Source organism: Cuculus canorus, chromosome 5 (genome assembly GCF_017976375.1).
Source record: "Cuculus canorus isolate bCucCan1 chromosome 5, bCucCan1.pri, whole genome shotgun sequence".
In the NCBI taxonomy this organism is placed as follows: Eukaryota; Metazoa; Chordata; class Aves; order Cuculiformes; family Cuculidae; genus Cuculus; species Cuculus canorus.
The window spans coordinates 43,492,992-43,520,020 of NC_071405.1; the positions used below are offsets into that span (position 1 = coordinate 43,492,992).

A 27,029-nucleotide genomic window follows, 5' to 3' on the forward strand; every position below is an offset into this window, starting at 1 on the left:
AGTACAGGCAGGTGCAGAGGAAGTAGTCAGTTTGTGCTGGAAAATAGTTGTTAGGGGTACCCTGAGAGACACAGGTCTTGCTATAACCTCTTGCCAGTCGAACAATCAGTAAAACTAGATCAAGTTTCAGTGTTACTTTTTCCTCTCCTAGTGTCCTCACCTTTGGGTTGACTCAAATATATATCTTCCTACCTTGCAGAACAATGTTAACCATTTACTGCTTAGGAAGTATAGAGGAACAGTGCTGGTGGGAGTGGAGAACAGAACAGAGTGAATGATAGTGCCATTACAACAAAGAAGGCTAGTGGTATTCTGGGATGCATTAGGAGTAGTGCCAATGGGTCAGAGGAGGTGATCATTGCCCTCTGTTCAGCACTGGTGAGCCAGACGTGGCGTGCTGTGTCCAGGTCTGGGCTCCCCAGTAGAAGACAGATATTGACATATTGGAGTCCAGCAACAGGCTATGAAGATAATTAAGGAACTAGAGCATCTCACACGAGGAAAGGCTGAGGAAACCAGGACTTTTTAGCCTAAGGAAGAGAAAGCCAAGCGATGATCTTATCAATGTATATAAATAACTGAAGAGAGTGTTAAGAAGAATGGAGCCAGACTCCTTTCAGTGATGCTCAGTGACAGGACAAGAGGCAATAGGCATGAGGAGTCACATTTTTTATGCACTGGAACAAGTTGCCTAGAGATGTGGTGGGCTCTCCATCTTTGGGCATATTCAGAAGCCATAGGGACATGGTCCTGGGCAACCAGCAACACGTGTCACTGCCTGAGCAGAGGAGTTGGACCTCTTCCAAACTTAACAATACTGTAATTTTAGATGTTTTTATTCACCTTTTAGCATGACTTTTATAGCCTTTGTAATAGGAAGAAAAAAAAGTGAAAAATATGAAAGCTAGAAGGAATAAGAGACATGCTGAACTGAAATTCAGAAAAAAAAGTATGAAAATATGCTGTTTAAGATTATTCACTAAGACCTATTTGGATACACTTTATGAAGAAAATATAAGATTATTTTCACAGGAAACTAAAGCGATTTTTTTCTTTCAGTCCTGCTCATAGGGAATGGACCCTGAATACAAAGTTTCTGTTGCACTGTAAAAGAAAACAACGTCTCCAATCTCATAAAACTCATACCTGTTACTTGATAATGCCTGATAATTAGGGACATACATAAACTGACATTCTGTTTTCCTACCTATTTTGAAATGGAAGTAGAGAATTTGCTTGGATCCAAAAAGCCAGATTATCTGGCAAGGCCTATTAAAAATACAAAAAAAAGACCCTAACTCCTTTTAACTAGTTCTTATTTCAGGTAAGTAACAATTTACTCTGAAAGCTCTTCTGTAAGTTCGGCAATTGCCCCAAAGAAATACTGCCAAAAGATGTCAAGTGGTCATTTTGTCCACATCTGCTTTGCTTCAGAGGATTCAGTTTGGTCTTTCAAACAAAATCTATACAAATATCCTGAAAATTTCCTTAGGTACCATAGGTACATGGTGAGATAAATTTGGCTATTTGACCAGCAGTGTAAAAAAACATGTACGAAACTTGAAGAGATATCACAGTCTGGTAGTAACAACATCATCACTGAATGCAAATACTAAATAGTGACTCATTGATTGCTAACAATATGTACACACACTCTACCTATTGATTTCGTAAGTAAAGTCCTGGAAACTCAGCTGAGAGCAAACATTTTAAATTTTATTGAATTCCTTGACATAAAAGTGATGCTAGAGATTATTAACCTACTCAGAATCCTGGATCCCAGAGATAGCAAAGTGTCTGTTGACTCTCTAAGATTTAAAACAGTAATACCTACAGCCAACAAAAATTAAAAAACAAATGCACACACACAAATTCCACAAAAATAGTATTGATCTACAAAATTAAAAATATTTTCAAAAAATAATTCCTGTTGTTTAATTTCTCCACCAGGTTCACACAGGCCAGTATCACTGACAGACACTTATATTTTGGCATTAAAAAAAATTTAAATTATGCAATAATTATGTGTCATCCACACTTCACTGCAAGCAATAACTAACCAGCCAGGATGCACCCAGACCCACCAAGCACTCCTTGAATGACTTACAGCAAGTGTCCCTACTGAGTGGTGGCTTCAAGGAGCTCTTACAGACCCACGACAAGCATAATGGATCGCAGGGTGATCACAGACTTCAAGAGATGCCTGAGGGGTACACCAGAGAGCCATGGCTGCAGGGAGGTTTCAAAGCGTGGCTTCCTTGGACCATTGACAGGGGAGAGCCTCATTTGCCCTTCAGTGATCAGGAACTTCCCCCAGTGACTGGTGAAGGAAATTCATGTTCAGGCAGGTCTCTGTCTTCTGACTAAATATATTGATGTATAGGGACAGGAGGTAGATTTCAACATTAGTAATACCTCAGCTCGTTTTCCCACAGAAAGCACCATCCAGGCTCTCTCTGGTATTTGCACAAGTGACATGTCACATAACAGTAGCTGGCAAGATGTCAGCCCACCTTCCCACTCAATTTTTCCAATTCCACACAGTCCACTGACCTGCAATTTAGTGTGCATTTTACAGTATTCTGCCTTAAAAGAGAAAACTGCCTCCTCCTTCCTTGTGATGGTTGCTCTTATCTAAAGTGCAGCCCTGAGGAGAAGCAAGGATTCTCCTGAGAGCATCTGTGCATGCAAAGGGAAGGGAAGTTTCTGGAAATGTGAGGGGGAAATCTGAGTTGGATGGCAAGTGCTACGAGGAAGCCTGCGGTGTAGCATGAATGGCACTGTACAGAAGGGTAAGGAGCAGCTGTGCCTTCCTTGAGTGTCCTGAGAACCCACAGGAGATTGTTCACAGGGTGGCTGAGGCCATGGAGGTTTGCTGAAAGGAATATGTGCCTGAAGTTGTTGGTGAAGAGCTGTGTTTACAGTCTTCTACTATTTTTTTTCCTCTGTTACTTTTCTTGGTTTTGTTTTTGTTTCACCTAAAGCATTCAGAGCCTTATTGTTTAAAATGCTAATCGTTACAGTCTGTTTATCAGGAAAAATCAATTTTATTGACAAGGCTGCTCTAGTTCACATAGTCTGACTTTGCTTACTACAGTTGAAGGTTGAAAGCTCAGATCAAGCTGGTTTTGGTTAAATTTCTGAGCTGAAGCTGGTTTTGGTTAAATTCCCCAGCCAAAGAGGTGAAGGCATTCCAGTTACCAAATACACCACCCCATGAGTCACACGCAATTGCTGAAGGATGCAGTGTGTTACAGGAGATGTTTGCAGTGAGGCTAAATTTATAAGTCATTTCAAGTAAGACTACACTGCCAGGAAGTTGGTGGTTCCCTCTGCCCCCTAAAAGGAGCCTATGAATAGTCTAGAATCAATAGAGGTCTTTGATCGTGGTGTTTTCATCGTTTTCCAGAGAAATGCTGAAAAACTAAGTGACTCATATCTTGAGAAGTAATTTTGTTTTTTATCACTTTCTGTGTTTTTGCAGCAAAAAGTTGCTAAACATAAATTTTGGCTTACATTTGCAATTTGCATGGATGTTCTGCTTCTAACATAGCTGAAGTGATCAGCTAATCTCTTTCAGGATAGCCTGCCATAAAGGCATTTTATTGATTTTATGGGTTAAAATGGTTTGAGATCACCTGATGGTATTCTTAATGAGGCATCCCCTTCATGCCTGCATGATTCTACATTGCTGTTGGAACTTTGAGAGTTATTTTCAGGACCTGAGTCGTCTGAACATGCCGTAGCAGCCAGCATAGCACATTCATGCTCAATTTTCTTGGCTTGTATGTAAGACTGCAGTGAATGATCAGTATTCAGTATAATATTCAGTAGCGTGGGGGATACAAATTGAAGAGTTAACTAGTCATTGTAGAGACATATCATTTCACTGTATTTCACTCTGTAAAAACTACAAACAACCTACTATAACCATAATTACAGGTTTGGGGTTTTTTTATTATTATTCCACTGATGATTGCTTCTGTGTGCACTTCTGTATACTTTTGTTCAGGTAGTATCAATGTTATCGGACAGTAGGTCTTCAGTGTTTCATGTCCATTTAAGTTGCTGACAACAGCACCAATGTTACATGTCAAAATCTCAGATAATCACCAGAAGTCATATTAAAAAGGATAGAATCACATCGCAGTAACTTCTTACTGTTATTGAATGCTTCTGCCTATTTTTGCATTAGTATCCATAGAACTTCAAGTGTCAGAGAGGGAGGGGAGAACTTCAGCGTTTTTTTCATAATTTGAAGTAGAATCCTCATAAAAAATGAGGAATAAAAAAAATATACAAGCCTGGTGTTTGATTTTGACTCCGAGGCATTATAAGTTTATCTGATCAGCCCTTAGGTGGATGCCATATAGCTCCAAAGTTCTTAAAGCGGCTCAGGAGTTTCTTTCTCAGATGATCTGAAAGCAGAAATGTCAACGAAGCATGGTACTATATGAAATTTTGTAACCAAGTTTCCTTGGACTGCAGGAAAATAATCACAATAAAAATAGGAATTTTGACTTGGATGTGTCTGTCTCTGCCTCAGCCTCAGTGTCTTTACTAATGGTAAATTGTTGGTAGATTTGGACACTTCATCCTGGAAGAAGCAAGAAGAAGTTGATTTGTTAATACCACGAGTCACAGATGTTTCATAACTGCCTTGTTAATGGAGCCTTTATAATTTCCACAAATTCATTCAAATGTTGTTCTGCTTTTATTTTGCTTTGGATACAACAAGCACAGTGCCATTTTGCACAGGTGAACAGACAAAGGTTCCCTGGTTCAATGAGGTATTTGACTCCATGGCAACCTTTAGCCATCAGTCTCAAGGTATGTTACTGGTCTTTATGGAGATCATTATTATTGTCAGACCCAGGAAGTGTTACCTGGGTGATCTTTTATGGCTCCCAAATCTTGAGAAGACAGGTAGGGAAACCACGATGTGTCTTTTTTAATCTGTCTTCTTTAATAATGTGGACATTTCAGGTGCTGACGCTTAGCAGTATGTACTTTAGTAACGATGAAAGTCTACTTCCCTCCTTACCAGTAGCTATGAGTGAATATTACCTTTGGCAGAATCAATAATCTGGCTGCTCTAAATCCAGACGCTTCAAAATAGGCTGAATACTTGGAAAGGCAACATGGAAAGAGCAGATGAGTTGCATCTTCACAATCAAAAGCAATCAAAAACTCAGAGTGAACTTCCATTTGTTTATTCTTATATCTGTATACGTTAGACAACATTGCTGTAAATATTTCAAAGCCTCAAACACTCAAGAATATCTTGATGTGGTGAATCAAGTTTATGTCATTGTTAAGACACCTATTGACTTTGATGCTAGCTGACAAGAATTTTAATTGTGGCCATTTAACTACCTCTGCTGGTCTCTTTAAAATTTGTTTGAGCAAGTAGGCAGTATTAAAGTGCTAAATATTGAACATCACACAGAATAGTATTTTTCATATATTGTTAAAAAATAATCTTGAGAATTATAATCTCGATACAACTCAGTGTAGCAGTGGGGGCAGCAATATTCTAGGTGTTGTTCTGCATTTATGTGTGAAGCTGAAAAGAATTTTCATGCAGGGACAGGCTGTACGGCAAAATATGTGCCTTCAGCAATCCAGTAGTTCCTCTATCTAACTTAGTGTTATGAAAGCAATGATCATATAAATGATTAATGTTCTCAGCACAGATTGTCAAGAGAATGGCCAAGATTGTTTATCTTGTTTGCTCCGAGTAAAGTTCTTTCCAAGTAAGAATCCCATGATAAATGTTGCCTTAAGCAGAGTTCCTTGATATATTCTAGCACTGACACATGAATTTGTAGAAAATAGTAGAAAGCTTCACCTCATAATAGCAGCTACTCCACTGTTCTTTTTGCTTACTCTCGGTGCTCTCACCCCAAACACGATGTGAGGAAAGATATCTTAAAAAAAACCAAACATAATCAGGTTTAGTCACTGTGAAAACTGCTTGAAAACACCATTTCTTCCCTCTTACAAGCATTCATCATCATTGCAAGCATGACAAAATAGCAGAAGATATGATTAGCACTGGCAAAACCAGTAGAAGTGTTTTGATAATTACTAATGTATTTCAGCTTAGTAACCTTTTAATATAACAGTTTGCAGCTTGCAGCCACCCTGAAGTTTTCCTTTCTGCAGAAACATTGCCTCCATTTTTCAGTATAGTCTGTAATATGTAAGTATTCTCAGATAGCAGATATTGGCTACAAACAATTCTCTAATATCTCTTCTTGAATATAGGGATATAAGGCTACTACACATCTTTCCAAACAATGACACAGCCTTTCTATTGCTTGAGTGGAAGAAACAGGGTATATCTGTACATCAATATTCAGTGTATGGGAAATGGCAGCCAATGAAAAACGCTGCAGAGCACATTCTCAGCAGTCCATTGCAAGTATATCATGCATGTCCTTTATCTATGCTGCCTTCCCATACAATTTGAAACATCGCCCCAATCCTCAATCTTCAGCAGAGGAATTCATCAGTCTTGTCTGAATTCAGTATTCTTAAAAGTCTGTTGAAAATTCTGTGAAAAGGCTGTAGTCTTCAGCAATGCTCTTCTAGCAAATCGGTAGTCTTTTTAATAAGCTAAACTGCAAGAGGAACAGAGAGCCTTTCTAGAGAGCCAGAAAGGACTGCTGTAATGCTTACCACTTGTCACAAATCATGTGCAAAGCATTGACCTCAACATTTCTATTACACTTAATAGTGTTTATAAAACACCAACAAAAACCCCACTGCATCTGTCTTTGTGATCTTGGTGAAAGAAAAATTGAACCAATACCTGGCAGACACATAGTCTTATTTCTCAGTGCAAGCAAGATCATAAATGTGATACAGCAGAAGATAGGTGTAGCAGTAGTAATTAGGAATGCAATATGCTATTTGAAACTGAATTTGACTCAGTCCTCAAAAAAAAACTGTGTAGGAAGCCCAACTTCCCATATGAAGCCTAGCAGAAATTAATATAGATGCTCTGAGAATTAAGCTCACTCTATTGTGGTTCTTGAAGGAGGAGAGAGGATAAAACAAAGGTCCTCCCATTCTTTTCCAACCCTCTATGAAATATCTGACTTTACAATATTTGCTTCATATTGAAAATTCAGAGACTACCAAACCTCAGAGTAACCAGAATTACACAGTTCCTCGATGAGGACAAGGAATATGTGGCATTTCCTTGAATCTGCACATTTACATAAGCAACACACCACCATATTGCATGGGGTTGTAGTAATTGGTGAGAATATATGTAGACATTGTAGGATCTACTTTTCAGGTGAAATAAATGAAACACAAATAAATTGAACTCTGCCTGGAAATGTATGGAAGGTAGATAAAGATGGAAAAAAAAGAAAAGCTGAAACTGCTTTTTTTTAAAAAAAAAAATTGTCTTTACATTCTGGTACATCTCAGATATGAATTTTCCACTGCTTTTGAGACTTCACAGAATACTATTTTTATAGTACATGAGAGTTTCATCATAAAGTTCATCAACTGCCAGTATTCATGGGCGTATTAGTTTTGTTTAATTAAAAATATGTAAACATAGGAGCAGCTCAACTTGTCAGATTTCTTATAGGCAAATTCATGTGCTTCTGTATCTCATATTCTCAACAAACAAGTACTCTGCTGATACTCTGTAGAGAAACTAAGATAAGTACACCATACGCGGCTCAGCACAGATGTTGGAACAAATGTGACTTTAACTCAAATGGAATTATTGACATCATACCAGAACTGTATCAGTGGAACAAAACCTGGCCCAGCATTTTTTTCTCATGATTTGAGCCACATTAAGTGCTTTGGTTGGTTGAAGTTTTCAGTTCTGTATAGATTTGTCAGCCTGAACAGCACAGTTCTCTGCATGCACCAGAAAAGGTCAAAAGAACAGTATGTATATGTATATGTATATGCATTTGTTTATTTCTATACATAAGTGTATGTAAGTGTTTATATATATACATACAGAATGTACATGTATGTATATTTATATACACAGTAAGTGTTAGCAGCTGGAAAATATGTTGAATCCTATTATAGCAGTTAAGTCATCTAGCTTACTTGAATAAGATCTTAGATGCATTTAGAAATGTATGGTCTGACTTCTCAGGAAAATATCAGCATATTGCATGGTAGATGGAAAATACATGTGGTGAATATGCGGTTTGCATTGTGCTGCAGATACATAACATACGTTAATGCTTTTGTTATTTTTTTTCCACTGCTTGTTATTAAACTGTACAATGAGAAACTAGAGATTTCAAGTTAATAATTAAAGTAGTGGAACATGAAAGGAAAGGAAGTCCAGAATTAACAAAGGTGAAAACAACTCATTGGAAGTAGCTACTACTAATTTAGCAATTACTTTAACAAAGAGCACAAGGGAATAATCATACTTACACTCACTGGTGTAAGGACTGAAATTAAGTCTGGATCCTACTTTATCTCTGTGGAATAGAATTTGTCCTGCACATTTGCGTATAAGACACCTAAGACTGGAGCCAAAGGGACAAAATCCAAGCTTAAATTACTAAAAATAAAACTACATGGCACGATGCAGCAATTCAGTGCTGCATTATGCTCAGTCTAAAAAATTTAAAAGTGAAACTGCCAAGATGAAACTACTAAATAAAGGCAATTTCATATTTAGTTTTCATTTTTCAACTCATTGTTCATACCACATTATGTTTAATCTTTCCTAGGAAACTTGGAGTATCAAAAGTGCATGTGCATTAAATTACACAAAACTTTAAAATTGTGGGGTTTTTTCCCCCACAAGAAAACTTGTTTTTACTGTAACAGTGTGACTTATAATAGTATATAGATTTGATTACATTCAATAGCACACATAAGAGAAGAGCCTTCAGATCTAAATCTGTAACAAGCATTATAGTGAAAAATGAGGACAAAAATGTCAAATCTTTGTGAGAAAACTTAGTGCTGATATCTTTATTCTACACAAAAGTAAAGCAGAAATGGCTGCCAGTCTTCTCATGCCAGTCTTGATATACTAAATGACTGAAAGAGACATGACAGAAACAGAGCTGTCTGAACTAAGAGGCCAAGCAGCTGTAAATAATAGTTGCAAGTTGCAGCTGCAGTTCCATCATGTATTTGTACTAGTCAAAAGTAGAGATAGTTGGAAGTGACACAAGTTTTTCATTCTTGCTGCAAGAAAATGTGTCATTTCCGTGAATGCATTCTTCTTATGAGTCTCCATGTGTAGTGTTCTCTGGCCACGGGAAAAAGAGCCATACTGTTCTTTGGTTTTGAAACTGTGTACACAGAAACTACCTTCATTAATCTCTTCACACTCTTTACACCCTTTGCTTTGTTTCATTCCCCACTTAACTTGATTTCTCTAGAACTGGAAAGAGGTTTCCAAATTTCAGAATTTGTTATTTTCAATCTTTTCCATCAACCTAAATGCATAAAAAAAAGATAAAGTATCAGAAAGTATCAAGTAAATGTTAAACAAAACTATATACTTGACTATTATATCTTAGCAGAAATGTTGAACTAGCATCAGTTGGAGGCTATCTATTCTAAAATGCACACACATTTAAGGGCAAGTTAAACATATGATTGCCACTGACTTCCTCTTCCCAGCTTTGAATATTTATGTAAATACAGGTTTTATTTTACTTCCTCACCAGCAGAGGTCAAAGCTTGTGCTTAATGGATTCCTGGTTCACACGATATATTTGCTTTTCATTCTATGTCTGATAATAAAATCTGGTTATTAAATGAATAGCACTGTGATGTAACAAGTGGCAAATAACTTTATTTTTTCTAAATCTGGTTTGAATATTAATTACAAACTACATTTACTGATTTAACTCAGCTGCATGACTATTATGAGTACAGCAATTAGGAGAATTTAGGCTGTTTCCTGTTGTGTTTCCAGCACTTAATGAGCTGAGTTCTAACCAGGCTTGAAGCATTTGAACCACAGCTGCTTTCATGTGTAGTTCCTTTACTGTCTTGTATGGAGTCAAAATGCATGCTGCTCAGGAGAACTGTTGATATATATTTCAGGGCAATTCATGATTTTCCCTTAGAAAAGGAATACTGATTAGTTGTTAAAACTTGAAAGCTGAAAAAAAGAATTGACCTTCAATTTCCCAACTTTTTACTCATACAGCCTGCAGGGAAAAAAAGATTTTAGGAATTCTAAAAAGATAAAATTGTTATCAACATTTTCTATTTGGGCAAAAAGGGAGCATGCCAGGTTTGGATTTTGTTCAGCATGAAGTCTAACCTGTCTCTAGACTTTGATATGAGATCATCATAAATAGTCAAGAAGTAGTAAGAAATAATACCTTTATTCTCTCTACTAGAAGCAAATGAAATCGAAAGAATTAATGTCTTTCTCTACAAACTACTTAATCTCTGGAAGATAAATCTGGCTTTATGAGATATTGCACAGATTTTGCTCATACTGTTCAAGGAAACTTTTAATTAAAAAGTCATATAGACGTATGAAGAGAGAGAAAACAGATAATAAATAAATGACATATTTCCTCTACAATTTGTTTTTCCACAATTTTATCATTCTGTTCTTTTCTGTCAGTACTGTATCTAAAATGACCAGAATTTGGGATTAAGTGTTACAGAACAAACTGTGCAGCCCAGACTGCTCCAGAGATCAGAATGCAAACTAATTTGTGTCCTGTGTCAACAGAGTTCAGGAGCCAGAGAAGACAGTATAGGAGACGAGAGAAAACAGTTTGCCTTCCCTGTTTTCCTGTGCACACTGTATATTGTGAGAGCACATTTTCACAGTAGTGGGCCTTTTTTTTGTTTTATGTGGTTTTCTTCCCCTCCCCCACATGTTTTACTCCAGAAACGCTTCAAATATTTTGTCTAAGTTCGTCTTCAAGGCAGTGGATATGCTTCAGAGAATTGTGGGAGTGGCAGGATTTCTCAGTCTCTCACGTTGACAGGACATAAAGAATGAATGACACAAACTGAGTTCCCCACAGCTATAGTATCTGAGTTATTCATCAACATGAGTGCCAGAGGCATAAAGCCAACATGGGGAGGTCCAGTCCATTGTCCCCAGCAAATTATATTTAAAATTTAAGTACCAACTGATGAAGTCTTTACCAACTTTAGAGGCATGTATTTTAAATTATTTTCTAAATTTCTTCTTAGCAGGTATGGGGGAAGGACTTGACTTTACAGTCATTTAAGTGCAAAAGTACTTTTGGAACAGTGAAAGAGTGCTGTCATTTCTTAGTTTGTATTCACTTTTCATCTGTATGCACTGTAAAACAAGAAATTAAATTCTCTATAGTACCTATAGGCACTGTGTCTCTCTATTGCCACAAAGCATAATTTACATTGTTAAATGAAAGATTGAACTTAAATATCTGTAGTCAGATCACCAAGGACAGCAGGTGTCTCCAAGTGAATGGCAGCCCTAACAGCCTACTCAATAGCATTTTTTCTGGTTGTGTGACATATTTAATCTATTTTGAAGATTATATCTGATGAATTCCAGAATTATGGACCATTTTATCTAAGCACCAAGAAGGAGAATTCTCTTAATTTTGTTCACCAAAAGGAAAGCTGGAAGTGTGGGTTTCTACTAGAACCATAAGATGGACTACTTAGTGACTGATGGCACAGTCACACTGGGCTTCTTTTAGCTATTGTAAGGGGAAGGAGTTAAGGTATACAAAAAGCATGAAGAGAGGCGAGTAGAAAAGCATACAGAAGCAACATAAATATCAAGGGATCCTACAGTTGGTACATAGGCTGAGGATAAGGGCATAGCTGGTTATGATTTTCTTGTGAATATTTCTCAGCTGAAAGTTTCTTATTTCCCACAATTGGAACACGCTCAGAATATATGTCTATTTTACTGTCAGTTTCTTTGGAAAGCATCTTGGCAACAGGAGCAACCAGCTGGCTATGTGGTGCCTGCCTGCCTGATTGCCTGCCAGCTACTTAGACAACTAGACAGGAGCCTCTGATGTATGCAGTAAGCCTAGCCTAGAGAACAGCAGTGTATGTGACTATTCCATGGCTAAATTACCCGAAAGATAACAATGAGAAACAGGAAGAAAAAATGGGAGCTTATTTTCTTATGTTTAACAAAGTAATGCCAGTTAAGTTGATTTTTTAATTTATTTTGAAATAGTGGAATGGTAATGGAATTATCTTGTGTAAGGTGAAACACTAATGTTTCCCCATTTCATTCTGACTTAGCTAGACATCGCATACCTCTTTTCCTTCATGTCTTATGTTCGCAATACTTTTCTGGCCTTTATTAAAAGAATTTTGTATAAAATACTTAATACTGACTACTTGCCGTTATTTCTTTAGTTTTTCACTTCAGCTATTTTTTTTTGTGAGAGCAGAAAAGTAGAATACTAAATATTCAGTAGGTTTTACAGCATAGGAATATTTCTTTTTAGCTCCATTTCACTGTAGTGGAGAAATCATCTGTTGTGTCAGATTGCTATCAAGCTGTAGCCAGTATCTTTACATACCAGAAAGGACAAAGGGATCTTACAGGCAAATTTCTTGAATACCAACAAGGACTAGGGCTAACCAAATGCTGTATTTTGGTGTGATGCTTTATAAGGATATGTATCTGATTATCTAAATACATGCAAGGCTGTTAAAATCAAGCACAAAGAAGGAATATATTACTCAAAGTGGAATGTTTCCTTAGGGATCTTAAAAAAAACATCAAAATATTCCAGAATGTATATACCTTTACTTTCCTACATTAATTAAACTGTGAAAGATTGTCTGTTACTTAAATCCACAGTTAAAGGTGACTGTGAATTAACATAAATTCCTTTGTTATTTCAAAATCTTCCAGAAGTATAAATCACAGAATCACAGAATCACAAGGTTGGAAAGGACCCATTGGATCATCGAGTCCAACCATTCCTAACACTCCCTAAACCATGTCCCTAAGCACTTCATCCACCCGTTCCTTAAACACCTCCAGGGAAGGCGACTCGACCACCTCCCTGGGCAGCCTGTTCCAGTGCCTAATGACTCTTACTGTGAAGAATTTTTTTCTGATATCCAACCTGAACCTCCCCTGACGGAGCTTCAGGCCATTCCCTCTTGTCCTGTCCCCTGTCACTTGGGAGAAGAGGCCAGCTCTCTCCTCTCCACTACCTCCTTTCAGGTAGTTGTAGAGAGTAATAAGGTCTCCCCTCAGCCTCCTCTTTTCCAGGCTAAACAACCCCAGCTCTCTCAGCCGCTCCTCATAAGACTTGTTCTCCAGCCCCCTCACCAGCTTTGTTGCTCTTCTCTGGACACGCTCCAGAGCCTCAACATCCTTCTTGTGGTGAGGGGCCCAGAACTGAACACAGTACTCAAGGTGTGGTCTCACCAGTGCTGAGTACAGAGGGAGAATAACCTCCCTGGACCTGCTGGTCACACCGTTTCTGATACAAGCCAAGATGCCATTGGCCTTCTTGGCCACCTGGGCACACTGCTGGCTCATGTTCAGTCGGCTGTCAACCAGCACCCCCAGGTCCTTCTCTTCCGTGCAGCTCTCCAGCCATTCTTCCCCCAGTCTGTAGCGCTGCACAGGGTTGTTGTGCCCCAAGTGCAGGACCCGGCATTTGGCCTTGTTTAACCTTATCCCATTGGTCTCGGCCCAGCAGTCCAGCCTGTTCAGATCCCTTTGCAGAGCCTCCCTACCCTCCAGCAGATCGACACTTCCTCCCAGCTTAGTGTCATCCGCAAACTTGCTGAGGGTGCACTCAATGCCTTCATCCAGGTCATTGATAAAGACATTGAACAGAGCTGGACCCAGTACTGAGCCCTGAGGAACTCCACTTGTGACTGGCCTCCAAATGATACTGGAAAGCAAAAATATCTGTGAAAACTGAGAAATTTCTACTGGATAATGTACAGGACCACAATAATCTCTGCTTACCTGTACAATGCTGATTTCTGTCAGTTAGTGATATCAATGTTTGTAGATGGCTGCTTTTGATTAAATGTATTTACATCACCATTGCATGCTTCCATAAGATTACAGGTTACTTGATGAACCATTAATATTTAGGCTAATTCAGTGAAATTCCTTCCAGGTTAGCTGAAGGTAAAGTCTTTATCCTGACTTCTCAGCCAGAGTAAGTGGCAGCTAAGAAAATTTCCACAAATATGGGGACTGAAAACAACAATAGTTTGGATGGGTATTTGTAACAACTGTTGCCAGTTGTTTGCACTTCATGAGTTGTTCTTAAGGTTCATATAATAAAGGTATAAAAGGTTTAGGTAAACATAAAGGCTGCAGAGAAAAGCTTGAAGGCGTGTTGATGGAAGAGGAAAATATTAGTTGTTAGGTGGTATATAAAGCCTTTGGTACCTTCTCGTGCATTACCAGTGATCTTCGTTCCATGAGGTGTCAGTCTTGTACCTTTGATAGCAAAAATGTTGTTCTCAACTACCCAGTTCTGGACTTGAGTGAATCATGGAAGGCTCATTGATATCTGCTTTTTTAATTTATTATTGCTTGACAGAAAGACTACATAGATATGTAAAAAAATGAAAATACCAGTTTGACAACAGTGATGAATTTTTTTCATCTTTTCTCTCAGAGGAAGGTAAATCTCTGTATGACACCATCAGTGATCCAGTTTGAGTTGTTAGAGAGTACTGCGGTTTCTGAACTTCATAGAGCATTTATTTCCTAAAAATGTGAAAACCAAAATTCTGTTTTGGATTTCAGTAACAAGAACATAGAGCTGATTTGTCAGAAATTAATGTAATATATACAGTTGTGAGATCTTAATAGATTTATTGTAGTATCAATCTAATTATTCAGGGTGACTTGAGGACTTAATATTTTTGCACTTAGATCAAGATTTTCAGAAGTGACAAGTGATACCTTTAGGGAAAAGGTCCTGTTTCTTCAGGAAGTGCTGAGCAGTGGTGATGCACTTTTGAAGTATATGAACTTCTGCATCCCAGAAAGGAGTTACATTAATGTCACATATAAGATTTAGACATAGGGGTCAACCAGTAATTCTCACATTATTACATTTCATTTTAAAAGTTCAATATTTCGACTGCATTAAGGTGAAATCTGTGAAAATGTCCTGCAGACAAAAAAAATTATGCATTGAGTGCAACAGAGTGAAAGATGATGAGCTTGTTCCTGTATTATCTTGTGGACTATCTAATATTAAATGCTCATAATCCAGCTGAAACCATGGGATATGCTAATGATCAGTATGTAGATGTGGTAAAATACTTATTGTAAAATTCTTTCTTAAATGTCAGGAGTTTAACTAAGCAGATTTTTTTTCTCATTGAATATAATTTCTCTTTATTTTGTTCATTTACTTTGTTTTGTTATAAGGCAGATGCAGAAAATATTCCACAGATATTTTGGAATTTAGGGTCACAATTCTATTGCCAACAGCTGTATACATTGCACTTCAGTTGCCAGAGGGGGTAGAAAAGACCATAAAAATAATGCAGACCTTCATTTCAATTAAAATGTAATGGTTTTATTTTAATTACAACTAGTTTTAGCCAGGGCTGGAATTACCTTAGAGGATGGTCACAGTCTCTCCTGTGCTTCTTCACAGCCCTCAGAAGGGATAACTCTGAGAAGCCACATAACTGGTGAGGAGCCAGTTTTCAAGCAAAGGAAAGACACCAGAGAAGGACAAAACAGTGGGAAACTATGAAAGTAATGAATTACTTAAAAGAAGTATTGCATAGTGAAACAGCAAAAGCTGAAGAGATTCATACGGAGACGTAATCCATACCTTTTATATTTTGTGGGGAAAGTTGTCTTCTAATTTGACGATTTTTTTCTTAAGGTAATTATTTTGCTAGTGAAAAGTGACAGGATCAAGCAAGTAAAGTTCTTGTATTGTGACAGTGCAGTGGTGGCAGCGATACGGTGAACGTATCCAGCACATTGATCATTTTACCTCTGATGTGGAGAGATCCAAGTGCTGTATTAGAACTGGAACTGATCTTTGGGAATGCTGGTGGAAATGTGGAGATGACCTTGCCAGAGCTGCCAAAGTACCACAGTGCAACAGCCTTTCCCATTTTTTAACACAGATTGCCCTCTACCCTTGGTGGTGCTATGGTGGTAGGCAAGAGCTTATTTAGCTCCTATACAAGCTCAGGAAAAAACCTGTATTATTCCTGTGCTTATACCATGGAAAGCCCTCTTTACTGAGGCAAAGTTTATCATTTTACTAAAAAGTCACACAAGGGAGTGATGAACACAATCACTCCAGAGAGCAAATAAAAGGTAATGAAAGAAGAGTTAATAAAAAGATCTCTATCTCCATTCATTCATGTCTTGCTATCTTTTATCCACACATTCTTTCCAGCAGTTCCCAAACTCCTGCACTTCATTCTTCCACTTTGTGTACTGGTTCAATATTATTCCTCTCCTTATCAGAGAGTGATCATAATTTGTGCATTATTTGTCTTTTTGCATATTGCCTCTGGGTATAACACCAAATTTGTTCAGTAAATGAACTTAAATATGTGTGAGCTGTTACAAATAGAAGCCATTATAAAAACCTTGTAAGAATGATAATAAAATGGAGAAGATTTGTGTTTTCTCTTTTCTTTTCTATCTAGGTGGCATTTAGGTATGTTGAACTTGATAAAGAGGAGATCCTGTTTGGCGGGTACTCTGTTGTTGCAACTTCTGAAAGCCATGGGAGTGAGGGAGGGCATTGCAATTCTATATATAAACCATCCAAGCTTGAAGAGGTAATCCTAGAAAGTGGCAGCAGCAGCATTTCCCCTTTGGAACAGAGAACAGTAGTGAAAAAAACCTCTCCAGTCACGGCATGCATCATGTTTCCAGCAGTAATAGTGCTCATCTTCTGCAGTTTTCTGCAATCTGCTGGTAAGTCCAAGATACCTGTCTTCCTCTTGGTACATGATTTGAAGGAAAATACACATGCATTGATACAAAGTGGGTTACTCTTTTGCAATATTACAGCTCATTAGTTTCAGGTCTTTCTTTACTTTCCCTCAATCACCAGAATTAAGTTTACACATTTTCTTCTCCCTCACAGCATCTTGAAACGTAACTGCATATTTAATAAATACATGACTGAAATAGAATGATTTGTTCTTAACTTTTTTTAGAAAGTTGTTACTGATTTGTTGGATCATTTCCTAAAGCTGGTTCCCTAGATACAGGGAATATTTTTTTAATGTATCTATGTTTCCAAGCTTCCAGGTGCCTTATCTTTCAGATGTTCATTATCCAATGCTCTAGTGATGTCATTGTGGAAACTGAATGTCTTCTGTGTAGAGTGATCAAAACCTTTTTCCTTTGTTATGCAAACTGCAAAAAGTATTAAGTATGAGCTATGGGGTAGCATTAATTTTTTTTAAGAATGGTGTGGTGGAAAGAATCCTATATGACTCTTCCATATATAATTCAACGTAATTCTTCAGTCTTTTAAAGGGTTCTATCTTACTTTTTTGTTCCAACCTATCAGAATTTCAGATGATTGTGAAATTTTTAAAAAATACTTGGCAAATAAGTCCTTTGGCTCTGTAGCTACTTTGCTTTCTTAGTAATTCCTCTTCCTGTAGAGATTTCAGTGGATTCTTTAAGAGTGAGCCCTTTTTTTGCCATGTTTTGGTGTTACTTAAGATAATGGTTTCTTTTTATCTCTTCTATATATTCTCTGTGATTATGTATTGTTACAATTCTGATTTGAAGAACATGGTATGATGTGCTAAAAAGCATACATGATTTAGTTTGAATAAATTACATTTATTTCTTCTGTATTGTGTTTGCTACACTTAATGAACCGTGTAGTTCAAATTGCATGAGGACATGTATTACTCTCAAATTACTGACATAAACTGCATAATTAAAAAATTAAAATGTAATCAACTCAACCCTTTTGTAGGCTCTCAGAGGCAATTTCTAATCTAAACTATATTGTTATAAACCAAGTATAACTCCATTCCACTGTATTAACTCCATTGTAGCCAAGACCATCAAGCACCTGAACTTGGGTCCTAACCAACTTCATCTACATGACCTTATGTGTTAGATGAGTAGATGTATTACTGTAAATACTAACATACACAATCAAATGGAAAATCACTGTCAACCCCTGTGTAGCCACAGGCTTTATGTATAAACATCGAAATTACAAATAGGGCCTCATCTAAAAAGGTCTGTGTCATCTAGTACAAAATTTCAGCTGACATTAACCATAAAAGCCTAAAAGCAGGATCTGAAAATTCTTACAAAGCAATCTTCTCACTTTGGTATGTATCAACATTTTGGGGCCTTCAAATGCCATGTGAGGTTGGAGACAGGAAAACAAGCCAGTCTCATTCTGTGAAGTAAGATTTTTAAATCAGACGGTTTTGGGGGGCATATCTGAACCATAAAAGGTTGAGCTGTATGTTCTAAAACTGGCCAATATGCAGGATGCTCATTGTTTCAAACTCTAGATTCAAGTCATGTCCTTTTAGAATGAGTTAAATCAAAAGAAGGACTCAAATTCTCATCATGGATCTGTTTCCAAATTTTGTACCTTGAGTCTGTACCTAAATAGAAATCTAAGTATTTGTTGTAAAAACATATATTTCATGTGAAGTCTGATGGAAACTGGAAGATCCACTTCCTCTTTCCCTTGATAACTCATAAAAGCAGTAAATGTGAATTATCCTGACCAAAAAAAAAAACCTATAGAAATGTTTACCAGATTAAAGCTGTTAACTCATGGATGATTATTACATTCAAATTTTTAATCTAAATCTCAAATCTGGTGCATTTGTAATGTTTGATAATTCTTTGGCATGCTCAGACTTGTGAATTTTGTATTTGAAAAGCTTACAAACTTTGTAAACCAAACTGTCTGTTCTAATATATTTCTCCATGAAATATTAGTCTTCTCATTTTACATCAAGCTGTCTAGATATGTTTCACATTTTAGGCTTATCTTCAATTCCTGAAAATCAAATATGCTCTGAAGGCAGATGTTACACACTTAAATCCCATTAATATAGTATTTGTGGATTGGGATTAAACTATAGGAATTGCAAAACCGCTAAACCAAAAATAACAGATTATTGAACAGGTGGAGATGTCAAAATCTAGGCATTAAAAAAAGCAGCAGCAGCTCTAGGTGTAAAGAGCATTAACTTGATAGTCACACAAACTGACCTTGCTACTTTTTGTGGTGTATTTACTGAGATGAGTGGCTCAATAGGAACTTTGAAGGGCAGAGGAAGAAGCATGCCGTATTCTGGAGATTCTTGTTGAGTTGTAGGCTCTCCATGGAGGTTGTACTGAAATGTTGGCAAAATTTCAAACAGTTATTGGCCACTGTCAAGTGTTGGCCCTGCAGTAAGTATAGCAGCTTGCAAATCAACAGCTACTGAGATCACTTTGTGCTTCTTCTTTCTTGTGGAAATGTTCTTGCTTAGTTTATTAGAAGTTTTAGGCTGATAACTACTCCAACTTAGAAAAAATATGTTACATTCTACTTTTGAGATTCAGGTTTTCTTTGTAGAGCACGGTCCCATTGAAATGGACACAACATCTAGGAAGAAGAATAGAGGGAACACATCTCACTGAATTTCTGCCTTGGCATTTATACCACAGATAGTCATCTGAGGTTTACTTTACTAATAGAGAATGGGGGTTTTTTTTTGTATAATCCATTTGTACCATGTTAGACACATACTTTGCAAGTCAAATTGTACTCAGTAAATTTGTATTTACTTTCACACCCTGTAAAAAGAGTCTAGGCAACTGGCTAAGATAAATGTCATTTAAAGCTACTAGAACAATATTTAGGGTGGGAGAACTTCTGGCACTGAACTTAGGGTCTTGATTTATTTCCCTTCTGTCTAGCTATTCATTGTATACAATTCTACTACTGTAGTATTTTAGCTCTTAAATGTGTCGATTAGTTTATCCAGATAACATCTTTTTCAATATGTATTATTTCAGAGAGGAATATAGACTGATGAAGATGTCTGGATCTCAGATCCAAAGCAAAAGCATATGCTGAAGCTGTTATTACCCAGACTGCCCTCTTGGGCCCTAACCTAGCCTCATATACAAGGCAGAACCTCACCTATTTTCCTATCCTGGAGATACCACATGATAAATATTACCTCATATTCAGCGGCACAACATGGAATTGGCTGGAGAGTCTATTAGAGTTGGTGAGCTCCCTAGGGGCTTTTGTTCTCTTCAGTACATAACAAAGCAACAGAAGCCTTGAAAGCTGTAGAGTGTATATAGATCTATATGTAGACTTGGCCTGGTTTATATGAGTAAAGAAACCTTCTGCCATTGCATACATTCCTATTTTCTCTGCTGCAAAAGATAATAAGCATGTAATGGGGGATTATATGATTTCTACAGGATATTTACTCCTGCTATCTAAGAAATACTAGAACTGACAAAGTTTAAAAACGAGTAGCACATTTCTTGCAGTTTGTTTTGATTGTTACCATCCAGCTATTGACTATATGAAAGCTTACTCCATGCACTACCTCTATCCTCACACGGCTCATTGCTTGTAGATCAGCTGTGGCAGCCCTTTTAAACACCTATTTTACTCTCTTCGTAGTTCACACAGACAGGGAGCAAGCTGCTGGATGAAGGAATCTCTGTTATGAGGATAGAGTGCAGTTGTGCAAGCACAGTAGGTCTGAGTCTGTGGCGGAAGAGGGACCTCACTGTATTCCACATTTGTTATAGATCCTTGCCTTCTCACAACTAGAACAGGCTTAGTGAAGAGGTGTGTGGAAGGGAGCAATTAGCAGCTTTCATCATTCTGCCTTAACATTAGTAGCACAAGCAACAGCTAGACCTGGCAATTTACTACTCTTCAGCTACAGATCCCATGATTCTTGTGCAGAATACTTGGGTCATGGCTTTTCCCGTGTTTTTCCAATTTGGCTGTTTGTTCCACTACATCTATCCAGACAGTAGAAAAAGAATCCAAAAACATGAGAAAAGATATATCTCACATTTTTTTCATGGGAAGCATAGAATTTGGGGATAAAGTACAGGAAACCCATATCCCATACACTTTCTGGCAGCTTTTGGTAGCATTTTCCTTGTCACAGAAGATTTTTTTGGTTTTCCACTATAATTCAGTCTTATGTGGCAGGACACAATTCGTGTGTGCTGACCCTGATTTAACTTACCATGTTTAAAAATAAATAAATGTACAAATATATAACTTCTTTGTGCTCAGATGATAACTTCTTCCTGTTGTCTTTTTCTTTTCACAGCTTTTGAAGGAAATTATTGGTCCCACTATTTTTTTCAAAAACAGAAAGAATCTCTGCAAAGACGTAAGTTTCTGACCTGGTATTTAATGTTCACATTGCAATTATGAAAAGCAACTGCACTCAGCATCAGTTCTATACTGCAGAAGTTCTATACTGTGTTGTACAAAACACATAATAAAAACAAGTCCTTCCCTCAAGGACCAAATATTTTAAAGCATAAATTCCAGATGAAGAGTTTGTCTATAAATAGACAGTAAAATATTGTCTCACTCTGGGAAATTTTACACTAACAGTAAAGAGTTTAGTGTGCCACACTGAGGTTTTGATGCTTAAGGACAGAAACTATGAGCAGTTTAGTAACCCTCCATATTTAGAAATTTGCTGTTAAGGTCATTTGTGTGATCTGTTTGATTTTCATTCCTGCAGATTGCTGTTTAATATTGTCTAAAAATTAGTTCTTTTGATGCTGCAAAATCCAGGAAATTAAATAAAGCTGATTCTCCATATAGGATAGATCTGAGAGATTATTTTAGAGATCGCAGGTTGAAACAAATTTATGTGCAAGTGAAAGATTGGAATATGGAGTAGATCTTCCTCGCCTTTATAGCCAGTAGCCAGTGGGGTATAAGGGTATGGATATATCTCCACTTCAACATCCAGCTGTGCCAGCTGAAGCTGTTGTTGCCGCAGTTCTGGTAGTTTCCCAGAATTTTTTCCTTAACTCCTAAGGATGGTTGGTGTACATGCAACCAAATCTGTCAGCAAAATTAAATCCAGCCACCTACTTACCGTGAATTTGTGCTAGTCTTTCTGAATCTAAGAAATACAAAAGAGAGTAAGATACTCTTACTTGCAGAAAAACATGTGCCATGCCAAAACACAAAATAAAATTCCCAAAACCTGGAAATAAAATGCCAAGGTACATCAACCCTTAGTCAGAACCAATATATTTTTCACATGTTCTTTTTTGAAGAAATATGAGCCACTGACTCTTCAATTTAAATTTAATTCATTAAATATTTACTTTTCTGTATCCATGACAAGAATGAATAAATGCCATCATGTTAACATGGTATACTGTATTTTAGAGGGTGTACTGTTTTTCTGCTAAGACAGAGTACAGAAGGCTATAAACCTTCTGAAAACACATTATTTTCACTAGATCCTTTCCGAATTAAATATGTATATCAGTGCTAGCATTCCGAACACTTTTTCTGTCATATTCTATTCACATTCTTCCTAGTAATCCATGATCTTAATGTTTTATATTAAAATGCTGTGCTGCCCTGTTGCATACTGATAAAAAGTGACTCCATCTGCTCCAAAAGTTGCTGCATTTCAGTAGCTGACAATGAAATTCTTAATCTAGTTGGGGAAAATGCCAAGGTGTAGAGCAAAAAGAATTATAAAAAATGCAAAGTTATCATAATGAGGTAATAATAAGGCAAAAGCAGCAGAGAGTGGCTTGGATTACGTGAATTCTCATTCAGCATAAGCATAGAAAAGCTACATGAAGTTCATTCTAAAAGTAAAAATAGTTGAATACCTAGAATTAATGAAAAAAGAAAAATAGTTAGCAACTCATCTCTGTCTTCTATCTATTCTTACCACAAAAAGAACAGTAGGACATGGATATACATAGATTAAACGAGAATCAATCCCTACATATCACTTAATAAAAACTGAACTCAAAAGACAAACATATAGCATAGTTTCAAACTTTCTTGGTTTATTGTCATTCCTACTTGTTATTTTTCTCTGATATGATTTAAAAAAAGCACCAAACACTGACGGCACTCCTATTCTTGTAGAAAGGCACACCTTTTGCACTCTGACCATTGTGCAACTGCAGGTAAGCAGGTAAGCCGGTAAGCCTTGGCTGGCTCAGTCTGAAAAATCTGGGGTTTGCTGGTCAGTATAACTTAAGCACAGTATATTAAACCAGCTGGAAATAGGCATGAAGGATCAATAATAACAATTACCCAATTCCTGTTTTCTGGTAACAGCTAATCGGGAAAGAGTAATTTTTACATTACATGAATAAGACCAGTAGTTTTCTGTAGTCATTTGACCACTCTATAGGAGTAAAAAAATGTTTCGGCTTTAGAGCAGTGCATCTAAATTGCAGGTAGACTTTGCTAAACTTGCCCGATACTTCATGCTTATAAGACATATTCTAAGATATATAAGGTTCATGTAAGTTCATAAGCAAAACTAATTAAAAACTTAAAAAGTAGTGATCTGAGTTCTATCGCCTTTGGAGTGACTGTCCAAATGCTTTAAGTAGGTATAGAAATACCTAACATCAATCGCTGGAGTTGTATCCCTTCTTTATGATTAATTTCAACCTCCTAAAATCTGTCCATTCAGTTGAAAAATGATTACTTTTTAAAAATGAAAACTGATTAAAACATCCCATATATTTACAAAGCTGGCTGGAACTTTGTCATAAAAACACAGAGTCAAAAATTTGTGGGTTTAGAAGTTAGGCTTTGAAACACTCTCTTTGGCTATCTAATGACATGACTGTGCAACGAATCATGGTACAGTAATGCCATAGATCACTGCATAAATGTTGTGCCTGAGATGTTATAGGTCTCTCCAGTAGCCAACTGTTGAATTTGCAACCAGATTGAGCAGAATTAAATAAGAAGATAAATTGTTATATTACCCTTGAAGGAGATGGGTGTTTCCCAATGCAGGAAGACACAGACTGCTCCTCTACTTACAGTAAATAAGAATATTGCTCTGACTCCTACTATTCTTTCACTCCCTGAGACAAAATTTTGAGGTTACAAATCAAAAATAAAAAATGGTTAGGATGTTGTTTACATAATCAATCTGTGTAGAAACTTTCTAGCTTTTCCTGCTACTTATGTTTGAAATGTCAATTAGAATGAGCAAATATCCTGTTTGGAGACCTAAACCCAATTTTCTCTTTTATTTTTACAGTTTTGAGCAAGGATTCCTGTTCTACCTGGGGTGGAGGGCATTTTTCAACCTTTGATAAATACCAATATGACTTCACTGGCACCTGCAACTATATCTTTGCAACTGTATGTGATGAAACCAGCCCAGATTTCAACATTCAGTTACGCCGTGGACTGGACAAAAAAATCGAGAGGATCATTATTGAACTGGGACCTTCTGTTGTCATTGTTGAGAAAGGCAGCATTTCTGTCAGGAGTGTTGGGTAAGATTCTGCAATGAATGGGTAAAAAAGTATTTAAAGAAGGTGAGGAATTATACAGCAGCAGTTGCACTAAAGAAGATTACTTTGTATCTAAAGTAAATTTTAAAATTATGTAAGTCAACACACCTGAAGGGACTCTCCTCTATTTCTCCCTTTCAAGTGTGCACACTCTTTAGAGAAGTATTTAATTTGCAGTTATTTGAATCAAGTTTATAATACGTTTTTGTAGGTAGAAGAGATAAACCAATACTCTGAGACAAAACCCGTCCTCACATTGAAACTACGGTCACCTACGTGCTACTAAGCTTTTTATGTTTGTCCTTACTATAATCACAGATGAAATAGCTTATATCCTTTAGTAGATATTAGTTGAAATTCCTGTATCTTGTTTAGAGTTCGTTTGATGTGAGACTTAGATAAGTCCGAAACCTGCGTGCTAAAGAAAAGTGACTTCAGAAAGTCCCTTCCAACCAACTTTTCTATGATTGTGTCACGTACTTACCAAAGTATATTTGTTCTTTTATGTTGTTATTTTGTAGCATTAGAATTTATCCCACAAGGATGAAAACCTAATTCTGCTACAACATTCCTATTGCAGGTTTTCTAGCCTTGTCACTTTTCAGTGGTAGCAGTATTCCTGTATTAACAGGCTGTAGTCCATAGAAGCTGTTCAGGATAACTAGCAATAATTCTACCACCCAAATCGTATTGTTACAAGTTCTTGAAGCACATAACTATACCCCAATACAACCCAAGCAAGCAAAGATGCCAAGTCCTGTACAATCATTTTCACTAATATAAGCAGTATGCAGCCATGCTCTGGTGATTCTTCTATGATTCTGCTGACACTGATTTTGAATCAACAGAAGGCATAATACATTCTGAACCATTACAGTTACAATGAAAAGAAATCTATTTCATATTGCTCTACTGCTCTGACAGTATGTGTGTTGTATCTAAAAAAGATACAATAATATTAGTGCCAGAAGGTCAGTCTCTCTTCTTGCCTTGTTACAGTGTCATTAAGTTGCCTTACACTAGCAGTGGAATTCAAATAGCACCTTATGGACGCAACATCCGTCTGGTGGCCAAGCTGATGGAGATGGAGCTAGTTGTCATGTGGAACAATGACGATTATCTTATGGTTAGTAAAAAGTTCTCATAAAGCAGAAGAGAATATTCTCATTACTGGAATGACAACATCTCTTTAGATTTAATGGCTGTTTTATCATTTGTTTATTATTTGGATGTTTATTCTTCTCCTGCTTCATTCAGTCTTGAGATAAATACCTTTGGTTTCTACACTTACATGCTCCTTTCATTTCCACCATTGGTAGTTAACTAAAGCCACCGATGTTGACATTTGTGGACATTTTAATGGATTTTAAACTTTCCTCAGGCTATTCCAGCAGCCACAATATTTTGCTAAAGGAATGATGAAGTTATTTAAAGTTGTGGAGAATTTAATAGTGCATGCCATAATTTTGTCACTTCTATTGCACTTTCCCTGGATATCTTTTGGTTTCAAACATACGGTGCTCCTACCAGCTCCGTTGTTTCTTTCCTTTTTCGGAATCTTTTCATGCTTTCCCTCTAAAATCTGTGATATATTTTTGAGAAGAGGATACATTTTCTCAGCATGACCTGTGATATTAATGCCACAAAAGACAATGAATTCTAAATAGGTAAGTTTGCTAAAACAATGAGATATATAGTCAGATTATTTCCTCTGATCTAAAGTTTTCATAATAATTCATTGATTGTAGGCAGTAGTAATATTACCGATTCACTCTCCAGAGCAATATATAATTGAATAAACTACTTCTGAAAACAGATTTTCTTCCTGTAACATTTAATTTCTGAAGAGAACAAACCTGAAATTCGTGCTCTGTCAACAAAGATACGAGCAAGGAGACAGCATCATTTCCCTTTCTTTTTTTTCTTTTTTTTTTTTTGTGGCTCCTTAGACTATTATCCTATTATCGCCCTGTAATTCTCTGCAATTGTCTTAGAATCTTATTCTTTTATTGAACAAAAAAATCACAACAACCACTATTTGCTGTTGGGAGAAGGAGTTGGGAGAAGTTACTGCTTCCAAAAACTTTCTTCCAGTTAAGTCACTGAAATTAATGAGAAGGATCACCTCCATTTGGATTCTGGAATGGAATTTGAGATAGTTAATGCTATATAAATAATTTTACTTAGGGCAATCCTTTAAAATATTTTGTTTTGTTTTATTATAGGTTTTGACTGAAAAAAAATTTATGGGGAAAACCTGTGGAATGTGTGGAAATTATGATGGTTATGAATTTAATGAATTTGTGAGTGAAGGTAAGATATAAGGACAGGTCAGATGGAAGAAGAACTTGTTAAACTGAGTCAAGGTTGAAATTTAATATTGTACTAACATTTCTCTGACTGCTCACTCAGTCTCAGAATTGAGTAAAGCATTCCCATAGGTCACCAACATTCTACCATGTGATTATGCTACATACTATTATTTGTTATGATGATAATATTGTGGGGTCCCCTGACAAGTGATAAG

The 27,029-nt window shown here is 36.8% G+C and overlaps 1 protein-coding gene across 1 annotated transcript in view; it reads left to right on the forward strand.

Annotated features, from left to right (window-relative positions):
- The first annotated feature begins 16,788 nt into the window (after positions 1–16,788).
- The window catches only part of MUC6 (mucin 6, oligomeric mucus/gel-forming), a 57,089-nt gene continuing 46,848 nt past the window's right edge, over positions 16,789–27,029 (forward strand). Inside the window, exons 1-5 of the mRNA XM_054068124.1 lie at positions 16,789–16,906; positions 21,292–21,354; positions 24,244–24,484; positions 25,502–25,628; positions 26,728–26,815. Of these exons, the coding sequence (XP_053924099.1) occupies positions 16,855–16,906; positions 21,292–21,354; positions 24,244–24,484; positions 25,502–25,628; positions 26,728–26,815 (571 nt within the window). The 5' untranslated portion in view covers positions 16,789–16,854. The remainder of the gene's footprint in view (positions 16,907–21,291; positions 21,355–24,243; positions 24,485–25,501; positions 25,629–26,727; positions 26,816–27,029) is intronic.